At 41.9% G+C, this 18,722-nt stretch overlaps 1 protein-coding gene across 1 annotated transcript in view; it reads right to left on the reverse strand.

Annotated features, from left to right (window-relative positions):
• Positions 1-18,722, reverse strand: part of KHDRBS3 (KH RNA binding domain containing, signal transduction associated 3) — a 146,007-nt gene that overhangs the window by 17,221 nt on the left and 110,064 nt on the right. The window contains exons 3-4 of the mRNA XM_007940572.1: positions 10,343-10,459; positions 3,956-4,102 (exon numbers count right to left, since the gene is read on the reverse strand). Of these exons, the coding sequence (XP_007938763.1) occupies positions 3,956-4,102; positions 10,343-10,459 (264 nt within the window). The remainder of the gene's footprint in view (positions 1-3,955; positions 4,103-10,342; positions 10,460-18,722) is intronic.

Here is an 18,722-nt window from a genome sequence, read left to right on the forward strand (position 1 = left end):
GGAGCGGTTATGTTAGTATCAGACACATTAACCTTTTAAAAAAATACTACTAGAGAAAAGGAGGAACAAATGAGGAAGATCTGACAACTCCTAACAAGAGAGATCAAAAGCATAAAAAGCAAAAATAACAGAACTGAAGGAAAAATAAGGCAATTCAACAAAAATGGCTCTAAGCTTCAATATCTCACTCTCAATAAATGAAAGAACAACCAGAAAAAAAAAAATCAAGGATATAGATAATTTGAATGATAGTTCATCTTTACCTAACTGACACTTCGAGAACACTCCATCAAATGACAACAGACCATAAATTATTTTCAAGTCCACATGGAACATTCTCCAAGATTGACCACATGATAACTTTAAACAGTGATGAGAGGAAAATGTAAAGCTTTGAGTGGTCTTGGTAGGAAAAAAGGCCTCAAAACAACAATCTGAGATCCCACCGTAACAACGAACAAAAGGGGAAAAAAAATAAACCCAGAGTAGAAAAAAGAAATAATGAAGAAACAAAATCATCACAAAAGAGAAAGAATAGGGCAAAACAGTGAAACACAAGTAATTCTTTAAGAGAATAATAATAATAATAATAACAAAAGACAAATCTTTAGCTAGATAGAAGATGAAAGAGAGAGAGACAATATAAACAATCAGACACAGGAACGAAAGACGGAGCAGTATTATGAACAACCTTACGCCAGCAAATCAGACAATTCACATGAAATGAGCAAATCCAAGAAAGACATAAATTCCCAAAATTACTTTTTAAAAAACAGAAAATCTGAAAAGAACTACAAGAAGCCAATGAATTAGCAGTTAAAAATATTTCCAACAAGAAAAGCTGAGACTCAGGTAACAGCAATGGTGAATTCTATCAGATATTTAAAGAAAAAATAACACCAGTCCTTCGCAAGTTCTTGAGAAAACAAAGGAGGAGGAAATACTTTTCAGCTCATTCTCCAAGGCCAGACAACATATCACAATAAATAAATAAATAAATACTGCACACTAATATCCTGCATGACTCCTGATGTAAAAACTCTTCACGTTTGTACATGAAACCTAATGACATATAAAAACGAACTGATTCCAACTCAAGGTGATCAACCCCAGGTACATTAGAGGAGAACCGGGCTCCACAGCATTTTCAATGGCTGATTTTTCAGAACTGTGCTGCCTCCCCTTTCTTCTGAGGGGTGTCTAGGCAGACTTGAACCTCCAACCTTTTGGTTATCAGCTAAGAACATTAACCATGAGCACCATTCAGGGAAAGGTTACACACCACGACCAGGTAACATCTGCCCTAGGAAATCAAGGCTGATTTGATACCTGAAAATCACTCAGTGCAGTACACTGTTACTAAGGAATAAAGGAGAAAAACCACATGATCATCTCAAAAGACAGAAAACTATAACAAACTCTCAAGAAATGGAACTGAAAGGAAATTATTCAACTTGATAAAGGATATCAATGTAAAATCTGTAGTTAACCTCATATTTAATGGTGAAAACTGACTGTGTTCCTCCCAAACTTGGAAACAAAGCAAAGATATGCATTCTTATCACTTCTATTCAACACTGAACTGAAAGTTCCTGCCAGTATAAGAAAAATAACAAAAGGCACCCAGATTGGAAAAGCAGATATAAAACTGCCTTTATTTGAAGATGACAGAATCTAGTATGTAGAAATCCTAACGATTTCATTTAAAAAAACCCAAACAACAAACTAAAAGTAATACACTTATCTAGAACGTTCACAAGATAATCAATATATAAAAATCAACTTTATTTCTGTACACCAGTAGCTCTCTAAAAATGAAATTAAAAAAACCTATTCAATAGCATCAAAAAACATAAAATAGATATAAATTTAACAAAGAAATGTAAGACCAGTAATGTAAAACTTATAAAATATTACTGAGAGAAATTAAAAAAAAAAGAGGGAAAAAAAAAAAAAAAAAACTAGAGAGACCTTGCATGCTGATGGATTGAAAGAGTCAATATTAAGATGGAAATTATCCCCAAATGATTCAACACAATGTCTGTCAAAGTCTCGGCAGTTTTTTGCAGAAATGACAAGTTGATACTAAATTTTTATGGAAATGCAAAAGAGCCAAATGGTCTAAAAACTTCTGAAAAAGGAGGACAAAGTTGCAGGCCTTCCACTACGTGGTATCAAAAGTTACCATCAAGCTACAGTAATTAAGAGTAGTGCTGGCATGAGGAAAGGCGTACTGATCAGCGGGACAGAACTGAGACTCGAGAAATAAACCCTCATATTTATGTTCAGTTGCTTTTCGACAAAGGTGCCAAGGCAACTGAAGGAGGGAGGTTGGCCTTTTCAATATATGGTGACAGGAAAAGAGTAAATTCAAACCCTTATCTCACCCTGTCCACAAAAATGAACTCTATATAGATACAGACTTAAACGAAAGAGCTTGTACTATAAAACAGGAAGAATAAAGAAAACCTTTGCACCTTGGGGTAAGCAAAGTGTTTTTCTGGCCAGCCAAGATTCAACGCAAGGGGACGTAGACCCTCCATCTTGGTGGGGAAGTGGCAAAGGGGCGGGATGGGAGATGCCCTACAACTCTGCCCCATCTGGCAGGGCCAGTACTGCCTGGTCACCAGTAAGTGGCCACTAACACTAATCTGCTTAGTCCTGTCATAGTTGCAATTTTGTATCTATGTGTGAACTTGAGATTCACAGCTCATTACAAAGTCCAGGAGGGCAGTTCAGTGTGCTGATCACATAGCAAGCACTCAGTAATTCTGTTTTTAAACTGAATGAATTAAGCCATCAGCATATCTGCTTGTAGGACCTACAGACAATTTTGAACATTTTCAGTTCCCCAAGTGAAATACTGAGTGGAATTCCATGTCCTGGCTTTTTCAAGACAATCTTGATTTTAAAAACCCTATCCCCATACGTTCATTTTTTTCCCTCACAGCTCACAGTGATCACAGTACATACATGCAGTATGTGGCTGCAACAGGGGACTTAAACATAGCAATGACCGGGAAGGCTGTGCAGGTCTGGGCAGGGTTTTGTTCTGTTGTACACAGGGTCGCCATGAATCAGTGGCAACTTGATGGCACCTAACAACAATGGAGGTAGGGACAGATTCCCTTTATATTGTCATATTCTTAACAATGTCAAGGTACCTGAGAGGGTTACAAACACTACCAATGGTTCAGAAACACAAAGCAGAAGCCAGCTACTAGCACTCTGCACTATGCCCTTCCTCTGAGCGTCCACCAGGCTTACGCTGGTCACTGGACTTCTCCTGCTGTACTGTAATCATGTGCCCGTGCCTCCTCCCCTGACATATCCCTCCAGAGAAAACCAAACCCACTCCACTGCCACTGCACCGATCCCAACTCACTGCGATCCTAGTGGGCAGAGAAGAACGGCCCCATAGGGTTTCTACGGCCGTTGACTTTTACAGACACAGGCTGCCTCGTCTTCCTCTTGTGGAGCAGCCGGTGGGTTCAAGCTGCCGATCTTTAACCACTGCGCCACAAGCCTCCTCCAGAGAAAGGGCTGTTTTCATCCATGGCTTTATGCCCGACCCCAAGCACAGGGTGTGGCACGGGGAAAACACTAGGGAGTTTGTACTGGACAACAACAAACTTGTGAGATGTTTTCTGTTTGACAAAAATGCTTAAGACTTGAAGCCCCAAAACCTGACTGGTGACTGAGTTCTTCCGCAGCTTACTAACTGTGTGACCTGAGCAGTGTTACTCACCCTCGCCGAAAACCCTCTGCCTTGTATATAAGGAAGGACTGATGCCTCGCAGTTCACAGGGACACTGTCAGGCCTACTTGAGAGAAGGCAGGTGCCGCTCTTCAACAGTAAGGTGCTAAACAAGTTACAGTTACTGATAACAATTATTCAGGGTTAAAATAAAGGAAGGCCCAGCGCACAGCTGGAGGCCTAAGGCCGGGTACTAACAGGGATGAGGAACTTCTTGATCTCTTCCAGGGCATGGCCCATCCGGGCGTAGGCCTCTGCTGGTGGGGCAAAGACTTCAATGAGGACGTGGAGGTCATCGTTGAGGTGGAAGTACTTTGCTTCTCCGCTTTTCCTCAACTCTTCTTCCTGAAGAAAAATCACATTTCAAGATGTGTCATTATGTGAAAACAGAAAGCAAATCCAAACTACCCAGGCTTATGTCACAGCACAGAGGACTCACTCAACATCAAACAAAACCCTGCGTGCGGAAGGATGTTAAAATATAAATCTGACCCTGCCATCTCCGAGCCCTGGTGGCACAATGGTTAAGCGCTCAGGTGCTCGCTGAGATCTGCGGTTCAAAGCCACCAGCCGCTCTGCGGAGAAAGATGCAGCCATCGGTTCTCATCAAGATGACAGCCATGGAATCCCTATGAGGCGGTTCTACTCTGTTCTGTAAAGCTGCCACGAGTCGGAATCAACTCGTCAGCAGTGGGTTTGGGTTTATACAGTATACATTCAACAAACAGGTGGAATAAGTGGCTAACATACTTTATTCATTTCTGTGTTTATTTGCTCATTTTTTAGTCATTCAATAAACATTTCCACATGCCAGGCACTGTAACTGAGAATAAAACAGTGAATAAAATAAAGATTGTATTACATGGTTTTACATGAGTTTGTATAGTTTTGACAAAGATTTTTAAAACTTTTCTTTTTTTACAGTTTACATAATGAAACTTAGGGGAAAATTAAAAGGAAAAAAAAGATCCAGATGGTTAAGAAACCACTGACTCTGTTGCATTATCTTTTCCCAACTAGCCTTCCCTTGGGCGGCAGTGACAGGCCCTAGTCCTACAATACAGGTCTCTAATTAGTCTGTTTCCCATGTCAGCATGAGACAGAGACAGACCCACATGAGCAGGAACCATCATGTGCCTTGATTTCCAGAAGGCAGAAGGACACCTTCCCACCTCCTTCAACTCCTCTCCCATGGAAAGGAAACGCCCCAATTCCTGGTGAGCATGCCTGTTATTCCACCATAAGCCAACAGCACAAAGACACAAATGCCTGACTATTATAAGTGTACACTGACATTTCATTTGAAAAATCAGTTTGGTGTTAACACATGAGTATTAATGCAGGACCACTGAGATGAACAAAACGGATAGCTTTACGAAATGTCTGGCAAACAGAGACTGTAGACATGGTGCCTAGTGCTGCCTAGCACCTGGGAGACACTGAGTAAATGCGAGCTTCCTTCATATTTAAGAAAGTGGGTCAGAAATGGAAAGGAAAGAAGAAAAAGCATTTCACGCAGGGAGAGAAAATAGGAGCTACCATAATACTCTGTAGGAGCTCTGGTGGTACCGTGAACTAGAAGGTCGATGGTTCAAACCCACCAACTGCTTTGCGGGAGGAAGATGGGTCTCATCTGACATTTTAAAAGAGTACAGGTGGTGTAATGCCTAAGACATCTGACTGCTAACCAGAAGGCTGGTGGTTTAAACCCACCAGCCACTCCTCAGAAGGAAGACCGGGCAATCTACTTCTGTAGAGATCTGCCTCAGAAACCCAAGGAGGGGTCGCTATGAATTGAAATCAACCCGACGGCAGCAGGCTTGGTTTGTTTACTATTCTTTTACACCAACTACAGACCACTGAGGAGCTCTGGTGGTATAGCGGTTAAAGTATTTGGCTTATAACCAAAAGTTTGTCAGTTCAAACCCATAGCTACTCCATGGGAGAAAAGACAAGGCAGTCTGCTTTTGTAAAGATGTACAGCCTTGGAAACCCTATGGGGCAGTGCTACGGTGTCCTCTAGGGTGACTGTGAGTTGGAATTGACTTGACGGCCATAGTATAGACCATTGTCCTAATCATTTAATCTGATACTGCCTTTCATAGCTGAATGAAGGTCTGAAAGCTGGATTCTACACGGCAGTTCATCTCGGAAAGCATGAACCAATGAAACAAACATTTTTAATCTCCTTCTAATATGGAAGCAAGATAATGATGTTAATGAGAGACCAGAAGTGTTGATCCACACACTAACAACCACACTTCTCCCACACACCTCCCTTGGGACGGGGAGGCTTTCTGGTCCAACCACAGCCGCTGCACAGTGAGTGAGCAGCCCCCAGATCGGGGACTATCCCCCGGGTGAATGACGACAGGTAGCGTGCTGCCAGGGAGGACGGCGGCCACGGCAGCTCTGCATGCAAGGCTCAAACCCAGCATTCACCGTGCGACTCCGGGCAGGCTCCTCTCCTCATGGAGAGACATCGGGGGATACAACGGGAATAAGGAATCCTCCCTCCAAGGGATCATGTTCAATGAGCGTATTCATAACAGAGTACCTGCCTCACAGGGTTGCTGTAATAACAAGGAAGTTCACACACAGCCACCTTCAGAATTACCCCTAGCTCACAGTAAGTGCTGAGGGCGGTAACGTAAGTACTGTTATGTACCCACAGAGGAATCAGTCTGTTGTTCTGTAATATCCATGAGGTGGGCTCACGTCTACCATAACGTTTGCCACAAACGGAAGGTCCAACAGATCATAAAATCACCATCATCACTAAGCTGTACAACCAGCTGATACATTCCAGTAATGGGTCCCACAATGGCTTCAACGCAGCAAATCTAAATCTAAAATGGGTTACCTTCACACTGGAACTTAGACAGCAATGCCAACAGGCAGATATTTTAATCCTATTAAATAAGGAGAATCTCTTTAGACATAAACATATTGAGAATTCCTTTAGACTAAAAGTAAACCAGTGAAAAGGACGAACTGAAATCACCATTACAGAACTCACACTTTTTTTTAATACATTGTTTCCTGCTTCAGTTTTCTGGTGAAGCCTCAGGAGAACCTCTGAAATGACGTTTACAACACCAGCATTTAAGAATGCATCCAGCGGATTCACCGCATTCTAAAGAATTAAAAGTTTCCCAATTAAAGAAAGCATGAACTAATGAAAAGATGAGGGACTGTGTGATTATTTATTTTTTTTAAATAACTAATACTTTAATGGGAGCTCTGGTGGTGTAGTCCCTAAGGCATTTGACTGCTAACCAAAAGGCTGGCAGTTCAAACCCACCAGCCACTTCTTGGAAGGAAGATTAGGCAATCTACTTCCGTAGTGATATCACCTCGGAAACCCAAGGAGGGAGTCGCTATGAGTCGGACCCGACTCGAAGGCAGTGAGTTTGGCTTTGGTTTCTGGTAATACTTTAATATGGTGATTTTACACAAACTGCCTTTAGTGTGGCCTCTACTAGAAAGAACGATAGGTCCAGAAATAGCCAGACACAACACTGACCGTGGCAGAGCCAGAGCATGTTCTTCTCTGCACTGGCCTGTGTTTTCCACGATGTCTGCAAGGAGCACTGGGGCAGGGACAGTGAGCTCTCTTGCTGGACCTGTGTCCCCACCTCCCTCGGGCATATCTTCCTGCACTGCAAATGCTGAGAGCTCCAAGTCACATTCTCAGCCTTCCTGGCAGGGGGAGGGTTCCGAGCATAACTGGGGTCAGCCAAGCAGATCCATGTGTGCAAGGCCTGGTCCTGTACTTCAGTCACGAGGACCGTGACTACCATCATGCCAGGGCTGACCTGAACAGTACAGAGTGGCTCCCAGGCCAGCAGATCTGGGGGCTATTTCCTGATCCTGGGCCACAGCAAAGGGCTGTGTCCCTGAAGTCAACAATTCCATGGCAGATCCTGATTTTGGCAAAGGAAGCAGCTTTCAGAGCCCATTATACAGCACTGTTCCGGAAGGCACTCCTAGAGAATCAGTCTAGGGCCTGACACCCTGGCCCTGGCAACCCTGGGATAAGTGTACATTTCCATGGATAAAGTTCCTCTCTGAGTAAAATAGCCAGAGTACACTAACCCCCAGCTGACGGACGATTCACCGTCAGCAGAGGATGCAGGAAACAGACCACCAGGGAAGGACATCCAGGATTGGTTATCTGCACATTAAGGAAGTGAGGACTGGACCACAATACAGCAGATGGGATACAAGTATATTCCACTGAGTATGCAAACTTCTTACTTAGACTGTCACCTGTGGTTACCTTCTGTGAAGTTCTTCTAAAAGAACAAGTGATGGACTATGTGGCAAAGTGGGGCTTAGGGGTTAAGAGGGGAATGCACCTGTGCCCCAGTCCACTGGTGGCCGGCTCTTTGGACTGCACGTTCACAATGCATGCTGTTCCCCCTGTGATGTGCTTGGACATCTGGATGAGGAGCCACTGCAGGATCCCCACACCGACTCTGACTATGGACTGGGGGTACACAAGTGAAAATGCCCATACGATCAAGGGCACAGAATCCAAAGGATTAGAGGACAGGTGACACGTGGTCTGGGCAAGAGGCCCCAGTATATAATAGTGGGTCCCGAGTAAATGCCAATGACGTGGCCAAGCAGACCACCCAGAGAAGATCAGATGGCCTCATTTACACCACCTCAGTGCTATACCCAACGGATTTAAGAGCAACACAATCCCTGTGACAGGGACACAGGGTACGTGTGACCCCACAAGGAGAATTCCCTCAACATGACTGACTGGTATTACCATTGCTAAGGGCCAAACGTGCCCACCACAGAGGACGGCCAGAGGACCCTGACATGCCAACAGAATATGGAAGGGCCTCGAAGCCCTGTGGCTAGCTGACACTTGAGGTCCACCTCACTATGGACAGTAAAGCACTTGCTGTCACTAGGACACACAACCTAGGTAAGAATTTGCCTTCCCTGCTTCCTTCCCCCCGTGAAACCATCAGTGGATGCTCTGATCACTGTCACTGAATGTCACAAGGCACTGCTGCTCTTTTAACAACAGATAACGTGAGTAGGACAATGGAGTCCTGCCCCTGGTTTCCACTAGCTGTATCATCCCCATCACCAGGCTTTGCAGAATGCTAGAACAGCTTCTGGAAAACTCAGTTAAGGTGTCAGCATAGCTGGAGGACTTTCCTACAAGACAGCAGCGTGCTTTCTAAGTGAGGGACCAGCAGTCCATGGTTCCACTTCCTCCTTTTGTCAGAGTACATGCGTCAGGAACCACAGTAACTCATTCAGTTGAGACTGATGCCCAGTGAGTGGTCTCACCCAGCTACACACTACGATCACTTTGAACACCTGCTAAAAATGCCTTTTGAGGTTCTCCCCAAAAATGGTTGGGGCATAAGAACCTGTACTTTTAAACAGCATCCCATGTGAGGCTGAAGCATGGCTGTGATTTCACTGCTGTGGTGGAAAACATGTGTGCTGGTATCAGGAAGTCATGGTCTTACTGTGTTCATCAAACAATATATGGAATTTCTCTTCATTAATTTGCAGGATATGCTCAAGTTCTCTGAATCTCTGTTTTCTTATGTGTAAAATAAGGAAAATATTTTGCATTTTCTACCAATTTTCAAGATGCAGTGCATACAACATGTCTTCCACAGTGGGTCACAGTGCCTGACCCACATGGCTCTTCAACAGACAAATGCTGGCTAGTACCTGGCCCACATGGCTGTGCAAGGAACAAATACTATTTTTATTATAAAAACTTATATGGACATTTTTTGTGAGCAGGCAGGATTGTGTTTAAATAGCATTTAGGAAACAATCATTCTTCAGCATTTCATGGTAAGTGACCAATGAATGTGGATCAGATTCTCAGTGACATAAAATGTCTTCCTTTCCAAATTGGCATATTTAAGAAAGTGATGAATAAAAGTTAACTTAGTGACTGTTCGTTTGTTGAAAAGGCAGTAAATGTGATTACATCCAAGTAGAGCCCTGGGCAATCATTAAAACCTTTAAGATCCATTCTGATAACTCAATGAAATGCATGTAATATGAAAGTAAAGGAAAGAAAGAGAGAATAGATAAATACATCATAACCTCAACTATGTGAAATAAATGCACACAATAACAACAGCAACACAAAGACCGGAAGGAAGGAATCCAAATGCACACAGTGATGGTGAGACCATGGATAAACTTTACTGCTCTTCACGACAGTTTCAATATTACCACGCCTTCTACAAGATTCAGAAATGTAAGTATTACTGTTTTATTTTTCTAATGAATATGACAGTTACAGATGTGAGCTTAAGATTCCAATTCTGAAATGACCACAATGACTCATTTTCTAAACAGTGTCACAAATACATCACCTTATCTTAACATTATGCTTTATACTATGTCAATATTATATACATACATATATACATATTTTTAATATTCCCATTTATATTAGCATTTTCACAATTTCATGTAAAATCCTAGTTAGCCTTTCGAAACTATGTATTAATACAGTGGATGATGTTGAAGTGCATAATACGGCTTGACTAGAAAGCAACCATTGTCTATAATGAGTATTACCTTTGCCTTGTCTCGCATGGAACCTTTTCCAAGAATGGACATTTTTGTCAAAGTTTCTTCCTGTAAACGCTTCAGAGAATTGCCACGTGGACCCAAAAGTTTCCCCACAAAGTTGAACTAGGAAAAACAAACAAACCACAACTTGTAGCATTCATATCTGAAAGTAATGGATGAATCTTGAGTGTCGTGGACACAGCAGTACACCACATCACTGATTACTAACAGATCTCTAAGATGCTGCGGTGTGAACCACATGGTGATGTGTTGCACAAACCATCTAACACAGGGCTCAAAACTATAAAATAACTTTTAAAATGATGTATTTCTTTATCCCAATCACTTCAGCAGTGGTCTGTTTTTAAAAATTGTGAACGAAGTTAGCTATCCCAACCACTTCAACACACATTAAGTATTAGCTGTGAACAAAGCTAGGGCTAGAATGAGGTGAGGGGAGAAAGGCATCAGATACGCTGTGAAGTGTCCTCTGGAGGACCTGGTTCTTCTCCCTGGCCAGGGCTTAAAGTCCGTTCTTCAGTCACCGAGAATACTTGACCTAGACACGTTCTTACACATTCAGGGGCTGACAACAGCTTTATGACAAAATCCAACGATCTCTTCCAAAATAACTAGCTTTGGGAATGTGGACATTTAACCTAGCTGCCTGGAGTTACTTATTTAACAAGCCAAGTAGGAGCGGTAAGGAAGGCCCCTGAGTCTAGACACCTGAGATTTAAAACCTGGCTCTTCCAACTACCAGCTGAGTGATGGGGGAAATTATCAAATCTCTATATACCTCAGTTTCCTCATCAATATCCGTAAGTCACTTAGAACAATGCTTGGCACATAATAGATACTCTCTGGTAGCATAGTGGCTAAGACACTTGCCTGCTAACCAGACGGCTGGCGGTTCAAACCCACCAGCCACTCCTCGGAAGGAAGGTTGGGCAATCCTACTTCCGTAGTGATAATGCCTCGGAAACCCAAGGAGGGGTCGCTATGAGTCGGGGCCGACTCGACGGCACATAACAACAACAACAACAACAACTATATCCTGAATGAAAAACTTAATAGAAACTTCATATAACTGTTTAATGTCTTACAGTAATTAAGGTAAATTGTGAATCCTTCATGGTCCCAGATACACAATCAGCTCTGTTTACCAGGACTGCTTTGCTGAGGCAAGATTCTGCCATTGCAAATTCATGCAGTTGCCACTTGGGTACCAGCTACCTTCCATGACCTAAGCCACTGCTGTGCTGCTATTTTTAAGAGAAAAATTATTCCTCAATTTATCTCACTACTGTAATTAAAGTGGTTCTCCTGGAAAATGAAGTTAGTACTCTGAAAAATCAAGATGATATTTTCCCTTGTCTACCTTTTAAAATATCTTCATTCAACCAAAACTCAAATATATAGTTTTAACCATTACATGTGTTTATTTTTTAATTTTTAAAATAAATTTTTAAATATAAAAGTGATACTTATATAAAAATTAAAAAGAAATTATTACTATGAAATGAAAAAAATAAATCCATCATCTGACCCATCCACACCTTATTCTTGCTCCTCAGAGCCAATCTACTTTCAAATCTTTTGTTTCTTCTAGTATTTACCCTAGTCCTCTTTTTCTCCCCAAAACAACACAATTATATTGGTATTTCTTTTCTTTTTTTTTTTTTTTAAAGTTTTAGATGTATTAACTTTTTACTACAGAAAACACAAGGTTTGATCTCTTCAACCTGTCTCTCTTTTCCCTAACCTACCATCTCTATTCTGGATGTGTCATAATTTGTTTTCAATTAATATCCACTCTATATAAGGAGCTCTGGTACCATAGTGGAAAAGGCATTTGGCTGCTAACCAGAAGGCCAGCAGTTCAAACCCACCAGCTGCTCCACTGAAAGAAGATGGGTGATCTACTTCCACACAGATTTACAATGCTGGAAACCCAATGGGGGTTGCTATGAGTCAGATTCAACACAATGGCAGTGAGTCTGGTTTTGGTTTATATCAGGATCATGTAAAAACTGTCCACAACTGAGCTGTCAGGTGTCCTCTGACAATTAGCCAACAGGCATTCTTGACTGATAGTCTGGCTGAGAAGAAAAGTCTAAATGGCAAATCACTTCTCTCTAAATGTTCACAGTGCCGAGTTTCTTCTAATTTCCAACATTGCTGTCGAGAAATAGAATGTGATTTTGACTTCTGGTTCTTGTTATATGGCCTGTATTTTCTTTTTTTTTTTTCTTTAAGAGTTTTACAATCTTTTGTTTACCCTAGTATTCTCATATTTCACAGAAAGAACATGAAGTTGGGCAAGGATCTTTCGCTGCTCATTGGGTAGACATTTTTAATCCCTCTGCTCTGAATTATTTATTTATATATTTAAATTACACATTTAAGTTATTACATAAAATATAAATCAATACAATATGTAAGATATATAATATAAATGATTTGTTGCAAAAGATCTGTTTCCAGTGCTCAAGAGCAAAGAAGTCTCCTTGAAGACTAACATGCGCCTAACCCAAGCCATTGTATTTTCAACCACTTCATATGCATGTGAGAGCTGGACAATGAATAAAGAAAAGTTGATACTCTTGAGTTGTGGTGTTGGCAAGAAATGCTCAAAGTACCGTGGACTGCTAAAAGAACTAACAAATCTGTCCTGGAAGAAGTGCAGCCAGAATGCTTCTTGGAAGTGAGAATGGCCAGAGTTCCTCTCACCTACTTTGGTCAGGTTGTCAGAAGGGACCATTCTCTGGAGAAGGATGTCATGCTAAGTAAAGTGGAAGGTCAACAAAATATGTGAAGACCCTCAACAAGATGGATTGACATGGTGGCTGCAATGATGGGCTCAGGTATAGTAGGGATTTTGAGGCTGGCACAGGACTGGGCAGTGTTTCATTCTGTTGTACATAAGGTCACCCACCATAAGTTGGAGATGACTCAACTGCACATAACAACAACAACAACAACAATATAAATGATTACACATGTAAAAACTTTTAACATATCACTGAGATTTCCTCTCTCCATGTTAGTTCCTCCATGTTCTTTTCCTAGGAATTCTATTATTTGGATATGGGTCATTTGGGCTGAATCTCCAGATTTCTCTTCAATTTCCCCTCTTTCATTCTCTTTGTTTTACTCCCTGGGATATTATCTGCATTTCCTAGAAATCTCCTCTTTCTTTTCTGCCCTTCAATGCTTAAATCCTAATTGCACCTTCTTATACTTGCTGCATTATGTTTTATTTTATGGAAGTAAGATCATTTCTTATCATTCTGAGCCAGTTGCCCCCTCTGTCGTGAAGCTTCTAAGCTTCTAAGCTATAGTATCTGCTTCTTCCAAAAGCCTTCCCCTTTGATCTCCATGTTTTGTGAGCTGTTCTCTGTCTTTATTGTGGGCTTTCTTCAGATGTCTGGTAATTCTCTACTACCCATTCATGAAAATATGTGAAGCTCCAAAACACTGGCTGTAAATTTTGTTTTCATACGAAAAGCACGTACACACTTGTTTAAAAAGGTAATTTCCTCACTGTCAGTGTGTCACCTCGCTTTAGCCCTCAATACACCTGTATCCTGGAGCCCAAGGCTTCTCATTCAACCCCTTCATGTTGCTGCAGTGAGGAGGAGAGGCAGCTGATGGTCTAGCTACTTCTCCTCTTCCATTGCACCCTATAAATCCACTGTCACGATAATTGGTGTCTACAAACCCTGAGCCTTCTCCTGGTTTTTCCACACTAATGAGAATGTTTCCAGTTGGCTTCCTCTTCCCCAAAAGCTCAGGGGAAGCTTTCTCTGGTCTCCTAAATCATGACCATTTATCAATTTTTTGTGCAGCTACCAAAGTTCCACTGACTGCAACTGTGTGTTGCCTCCCCCTCCCATTGTTATCTTCATGGATTTGTGGATTTTTCTTTATTCCTTTACATTCATTTTAGTCGAGCTGCAAGGATGGAACAAAAATAAAAGCATGTAGTCAATTAGCTGTACTTACACTCCATTTTTAATATTCAAATATTTCCCAATTGATAACAACTAGGAAGAGATTTTAGTAATCATACCGTCCAAGGATCTAATTTTATACTGAAGCCCGAAGAGTAATAAATGTTCGCTCAAGGTTACTTGAATAAATACTATCTAAAAGCATGGGATTCTATGTAAGAAAGAAAAGTATTTCATATGATCGTATATGACTTTAGGTATTTTTTCCTCATTTAACTTCTACTAGTCACTTACTTACAGGAAAAAAAAAAAGAATATCAATGTATACTTTTACAATAAGAAATACTTATTCTCTTACTTGTTTTCCTTCACTCTGTTCAGTCCTATGTCCTTTCTTAGTTCTAGTTCCCTAGCCAAGTTAACCCTCACTAAGAAAATGCATAAAATCACCTACCAGAGTAGCTAGTAGACTATACACAGAATGCTAAACTGGTAGTAATAAATTGGTACGTTTAACTACTGTGGACCTATATAATTGTATCTGACCAACAAGCTACCTTTGCTGAGAAGTGACTCGTCTTCACCTACGAGGCTACCAAGGGAGACATCACGCTGAGAAAACACGGTCATGCCCTGGCCTCCAGGTGAGTCAAGGGAGTTGACCCTGTCTGCAAGTCAAGGGAGTCTGAGGTTTAGAACACTTAGTTCTAACTGTGTGGATGCTGACTGAGAGTCCTCAGAGCTGACTCAGAGCAGTAGCAATGGGCTTGGTCCACTCTCCACTGCATACTGCATCACCTCCCCAGGGGGCATGTGGGAATATTTAGCATGTTTATTTGGTTGCCCCAATGACTGGGGGTTACTACTGGCATTTAAGGGGCTAAGCCCTAGAAAGCCGGTGTTAAGAAATGGATGACTGCTGTGCACAATGAAGAAGAGTTCTGGGTGAAACACCAATTTTAACTCTGCCCTGAATCCCTGCCAGAGAAGAACCGTAGACTTCAGTATTTCCTTTTTCTTAGACGAGAACTGTGTTACCACCCAATTCTCAGTTTACAAGTATAATTTGTCCACAGAGCCTATAAAACAAAACAAAACAAAAAAAATTAACACCAACAAAATCCTGAACCTGTTGTGCAGTCCATTCTGAGTCATGGCAACGCTATGTGTTACAGGGTAGAAGTGCACCACAGGGTTTTTTTTGGACAGTAAACTTTATGGAAGCATTTCACTAGGCCTTCTTCCACAGAGCTGCTGGGTGGGTTCAAACCATCAACCTTTAGGTTAGGAGCCAATAGGAAAGCACTTGTGCCACCCAGGTGCCCATGGATCCTCTCACTGTTTTCAGCTGTCAAGTCAGTTCCAACTTATAGTGACTCTATGCACACACACACACACACACACACACACACAGATGCTGCCTGGGTCTATGTTGTTGTTGTTGTTGTTGTTTGCTGTCGAGTCAGCCCCGACTCATGGCGACCCCTCCTTGGGTTTCCGAGGCAGTATCACTACGGAAGTAGGATTGCCCAACCTTCCTTCCGAGGAGTGGCCTGGGTCTATGGCATCGTCAAAATCCTTGCCATGTTTGAGCACGGTGTTGCAGCCACCGTGTCAATCCATCCCGTTGAGGGTCTTTCTCTTTATCTCTGACCTTCCACTCTTGCCAAGCATGATGTCCTTTCTCCAGAGATGGGTCCCTCCAATGATATTTCCAAAGAACATGAGCCAAAGTCTCACCACCCTCACTTCTAAGCAGCATTGTGGCTCACCTTCTTCCAAGACGCATTTGTTCATTCCCCTGGCAGTCCATGGTATGTATACTCAATGTTCTCTGTCAACACCGCAATTCAAAGGCATCAATCCTGCTGTGGTCTTCCTTACTCATTACCCAATTTTAGCATGCATACAAGACATCTGAAAATATTAACAGCTTGTGTCACGCACACCTTGGTCCTCAAAGTGACACCACCTCTGCTCTTTGACACTTTACAGAGGTCTTCTGAAGCAGATTTACCCAATGTCGTATGTTGTCTGATTTCCTGACTGCTGCCTCAGTGGGTGCTCCTTGTGGGTCCCAGCAAAACGAAATCCTTGACAACTTCAATCTTTTCTCCATTTATCGTGATGTTGCTTATTGGTCCAGCTGTAAGGATTTCTGTCTTCTTTATGTTGAGGTCTAATCCATACGGAAGGCTGCAGTCTTTGGTCTTCATCAGTAAGTGCTTCAAATCTTAATTACTTTCAGCAAGCAAAACTGTGCCATCCACATATCTCAGTCTGTTAATGAGTTTTTCTACAATCCTGATACTGTGTTTTTCTTCATATAGTCCAGATTATTGGATTCTTTGCCCAGCATACAGACTGAATAAATATGGTGAAAGGATACAACCCTCATGCACACTTTTCCTGATTTTAAACCATGCAGTGTTCCCTTGTTCTCTTGAAATGACAGCCTCTCGGTCTATGCACAGGTTCTGCATGAGCACAATTACATGTCCTGGAATTCCCATTGTTTACAATTGTATCTACAATTTGTTATGATTTGCACAGTGAAAAGCCTTGACATAGTCAATAAAAGACAGGCAAACATCTTTCCACTATTCTCTGCCTTCAGTCAAGAGCCATCTGACATCAAGAGTTCAAAATGGAGTCGAGCCAGTGAGCAGCACGCTTTATTCCTCTGGCATCTAAGGTCTTGGAAAACTAGCCACAACAGTTTAAATTAGGGATTTCAATGCTCTGAACAGCTCACAGATTCAGAGTACATCAAACACGGAAGAGCAAAATTAAAGGAAAGTCATGGAGATTAGTTTGGAAAAAGCAACTGGAGAAGGATGGACAGGCACCCAAGAGAGGCATTGGAAACTCTTCTGGAGCACTCACTGTGTGCCAGGCAAGGGCACCCACCTGAGATCCCCGAGCCAAGAGGGAGGATGCCTTGTAACCGCTTACCAGCAACCATTCTAATATTCCAGTGGGCAGCGGCAGAGACCTGCCTCCAGCAGCTCATCTTGATTTTTTGGAGGTAATTTGGGTCTCCTGGGTGCTAGCTATGGGCACAGACACCTCCACTGAGATTGGGAGGAAAACTTACTGTTGCGACAGGAAGGGTAGCTCCCTCCACTCCCAGCAGGTCACAGAGTAGACTGGGGACAGACTGGGAGACTTTGTCCTTTTCTTTGTCACATACATGGGGACCACAGGTCACTAGCAGGTACTTCCCTGACCAACAGCTCAAACTGCATGCATCTTTGGCGCTGCAGCTGGGCAGTATCACAGACAAACTCCAGAGCCGGCCATTAGCAATCTGGCGGGATTACATCAGCACCACAGACAGACGGAACAAGGAGAGGGAAGAAACTGCACTCCCGGGATTTTTGCCTTGGAGCCGTTCTTTAGCCCTGGGGGCCACAGAGGCGGGATATTTGAGTGTGCCTGAAACTGGCGGAAATTTGTGACACTCTAACAATAAGAATTTTTCCTGAAGTTGAGCTGCAGTCTTGCAAATAAATACGTCATCAAAAATCGCCTGCTCAAAAGCCCTAGAAACTGACCCTAGCAACACCAAGCTTTCCTTCTTCCGCTCCCACCTTCTCTACCAATATGTTCACTCACTCAATAGAAGAAAACATATTCATCCAATTACCATAAAACCTCCCGCTTCGAACTCTAAACCCTCTTTACGACAAACAGAAACAAATATCCACACTACACACAGGGATTCTACCACCACAAAGAAAACAGTAGAGAGGCCCAACACACTTGCATCAATAATAATAATAATAATAATAAAAGCAGCTTCACCTTTCCAAACTATTAAACCATAAAACCAAGACAAAACAAATCAACACGTAACCAGCAGCTAGTGACAACCTAAAGAGGCAGTGCTCTACCAGATTGCAGGGACTTAAGAAGAAGTTCTGCTTTCCAGTAACCCCAACAACTCTCCAGAAGTGCACTGCACAACTGAAAAGGTCCTAGTTTACACCTTCCTTTTTTTTCTTTTTTCTATTCTTTCTCTTAACCCCATCCCTTGTTGGCTTGTTTTGTTTGTTTGTTTGTTTGTTTTGTTCTGTTTTTGCTTTTATTTTCTTTTGTATTGTTGGTTTGTTTTTTTTGCTTTCTTTATTCATTATTCTCCTTCTCTACCTTTTTACTCTCAGTGACCTATCCCCAGATATTGCAGATTTAGACAGACCAAAGAAAACACAGAAAAAAACTTAGAAGAATTCTGGAAGAAAATAACAAGAACAAAATGACAAAATAAATGAAAAATTAGAAATGATTCTAAATCTACAGATAGAAATCCAGAAGATTAATACTAAATTATTAGAAATAGATAACGCATTGAAAGGGCAAAGGGGTAGAATTGATGCAATGGAAGACAGAATTAATGAGATTGAAGACAAATACCTAAACGCTTCTTT

Source organism: Orycteropus afer, unplaced genomic scaffold (assembly GCF_000298275.1).
Source record: "Orycteropus afer afer isolate SDZICR_OR568_19922 unplaced genomic scaffold, OryAfe1.0 scaffold00069, whole genome shotgun sequence".
NCBI classification, from domain to species: Eukaryota; Metazoa; Chordata; class Mammalia; order Tubulidentata; family Orycteropodidae; genus Orycteropus; species Orycteropus afer.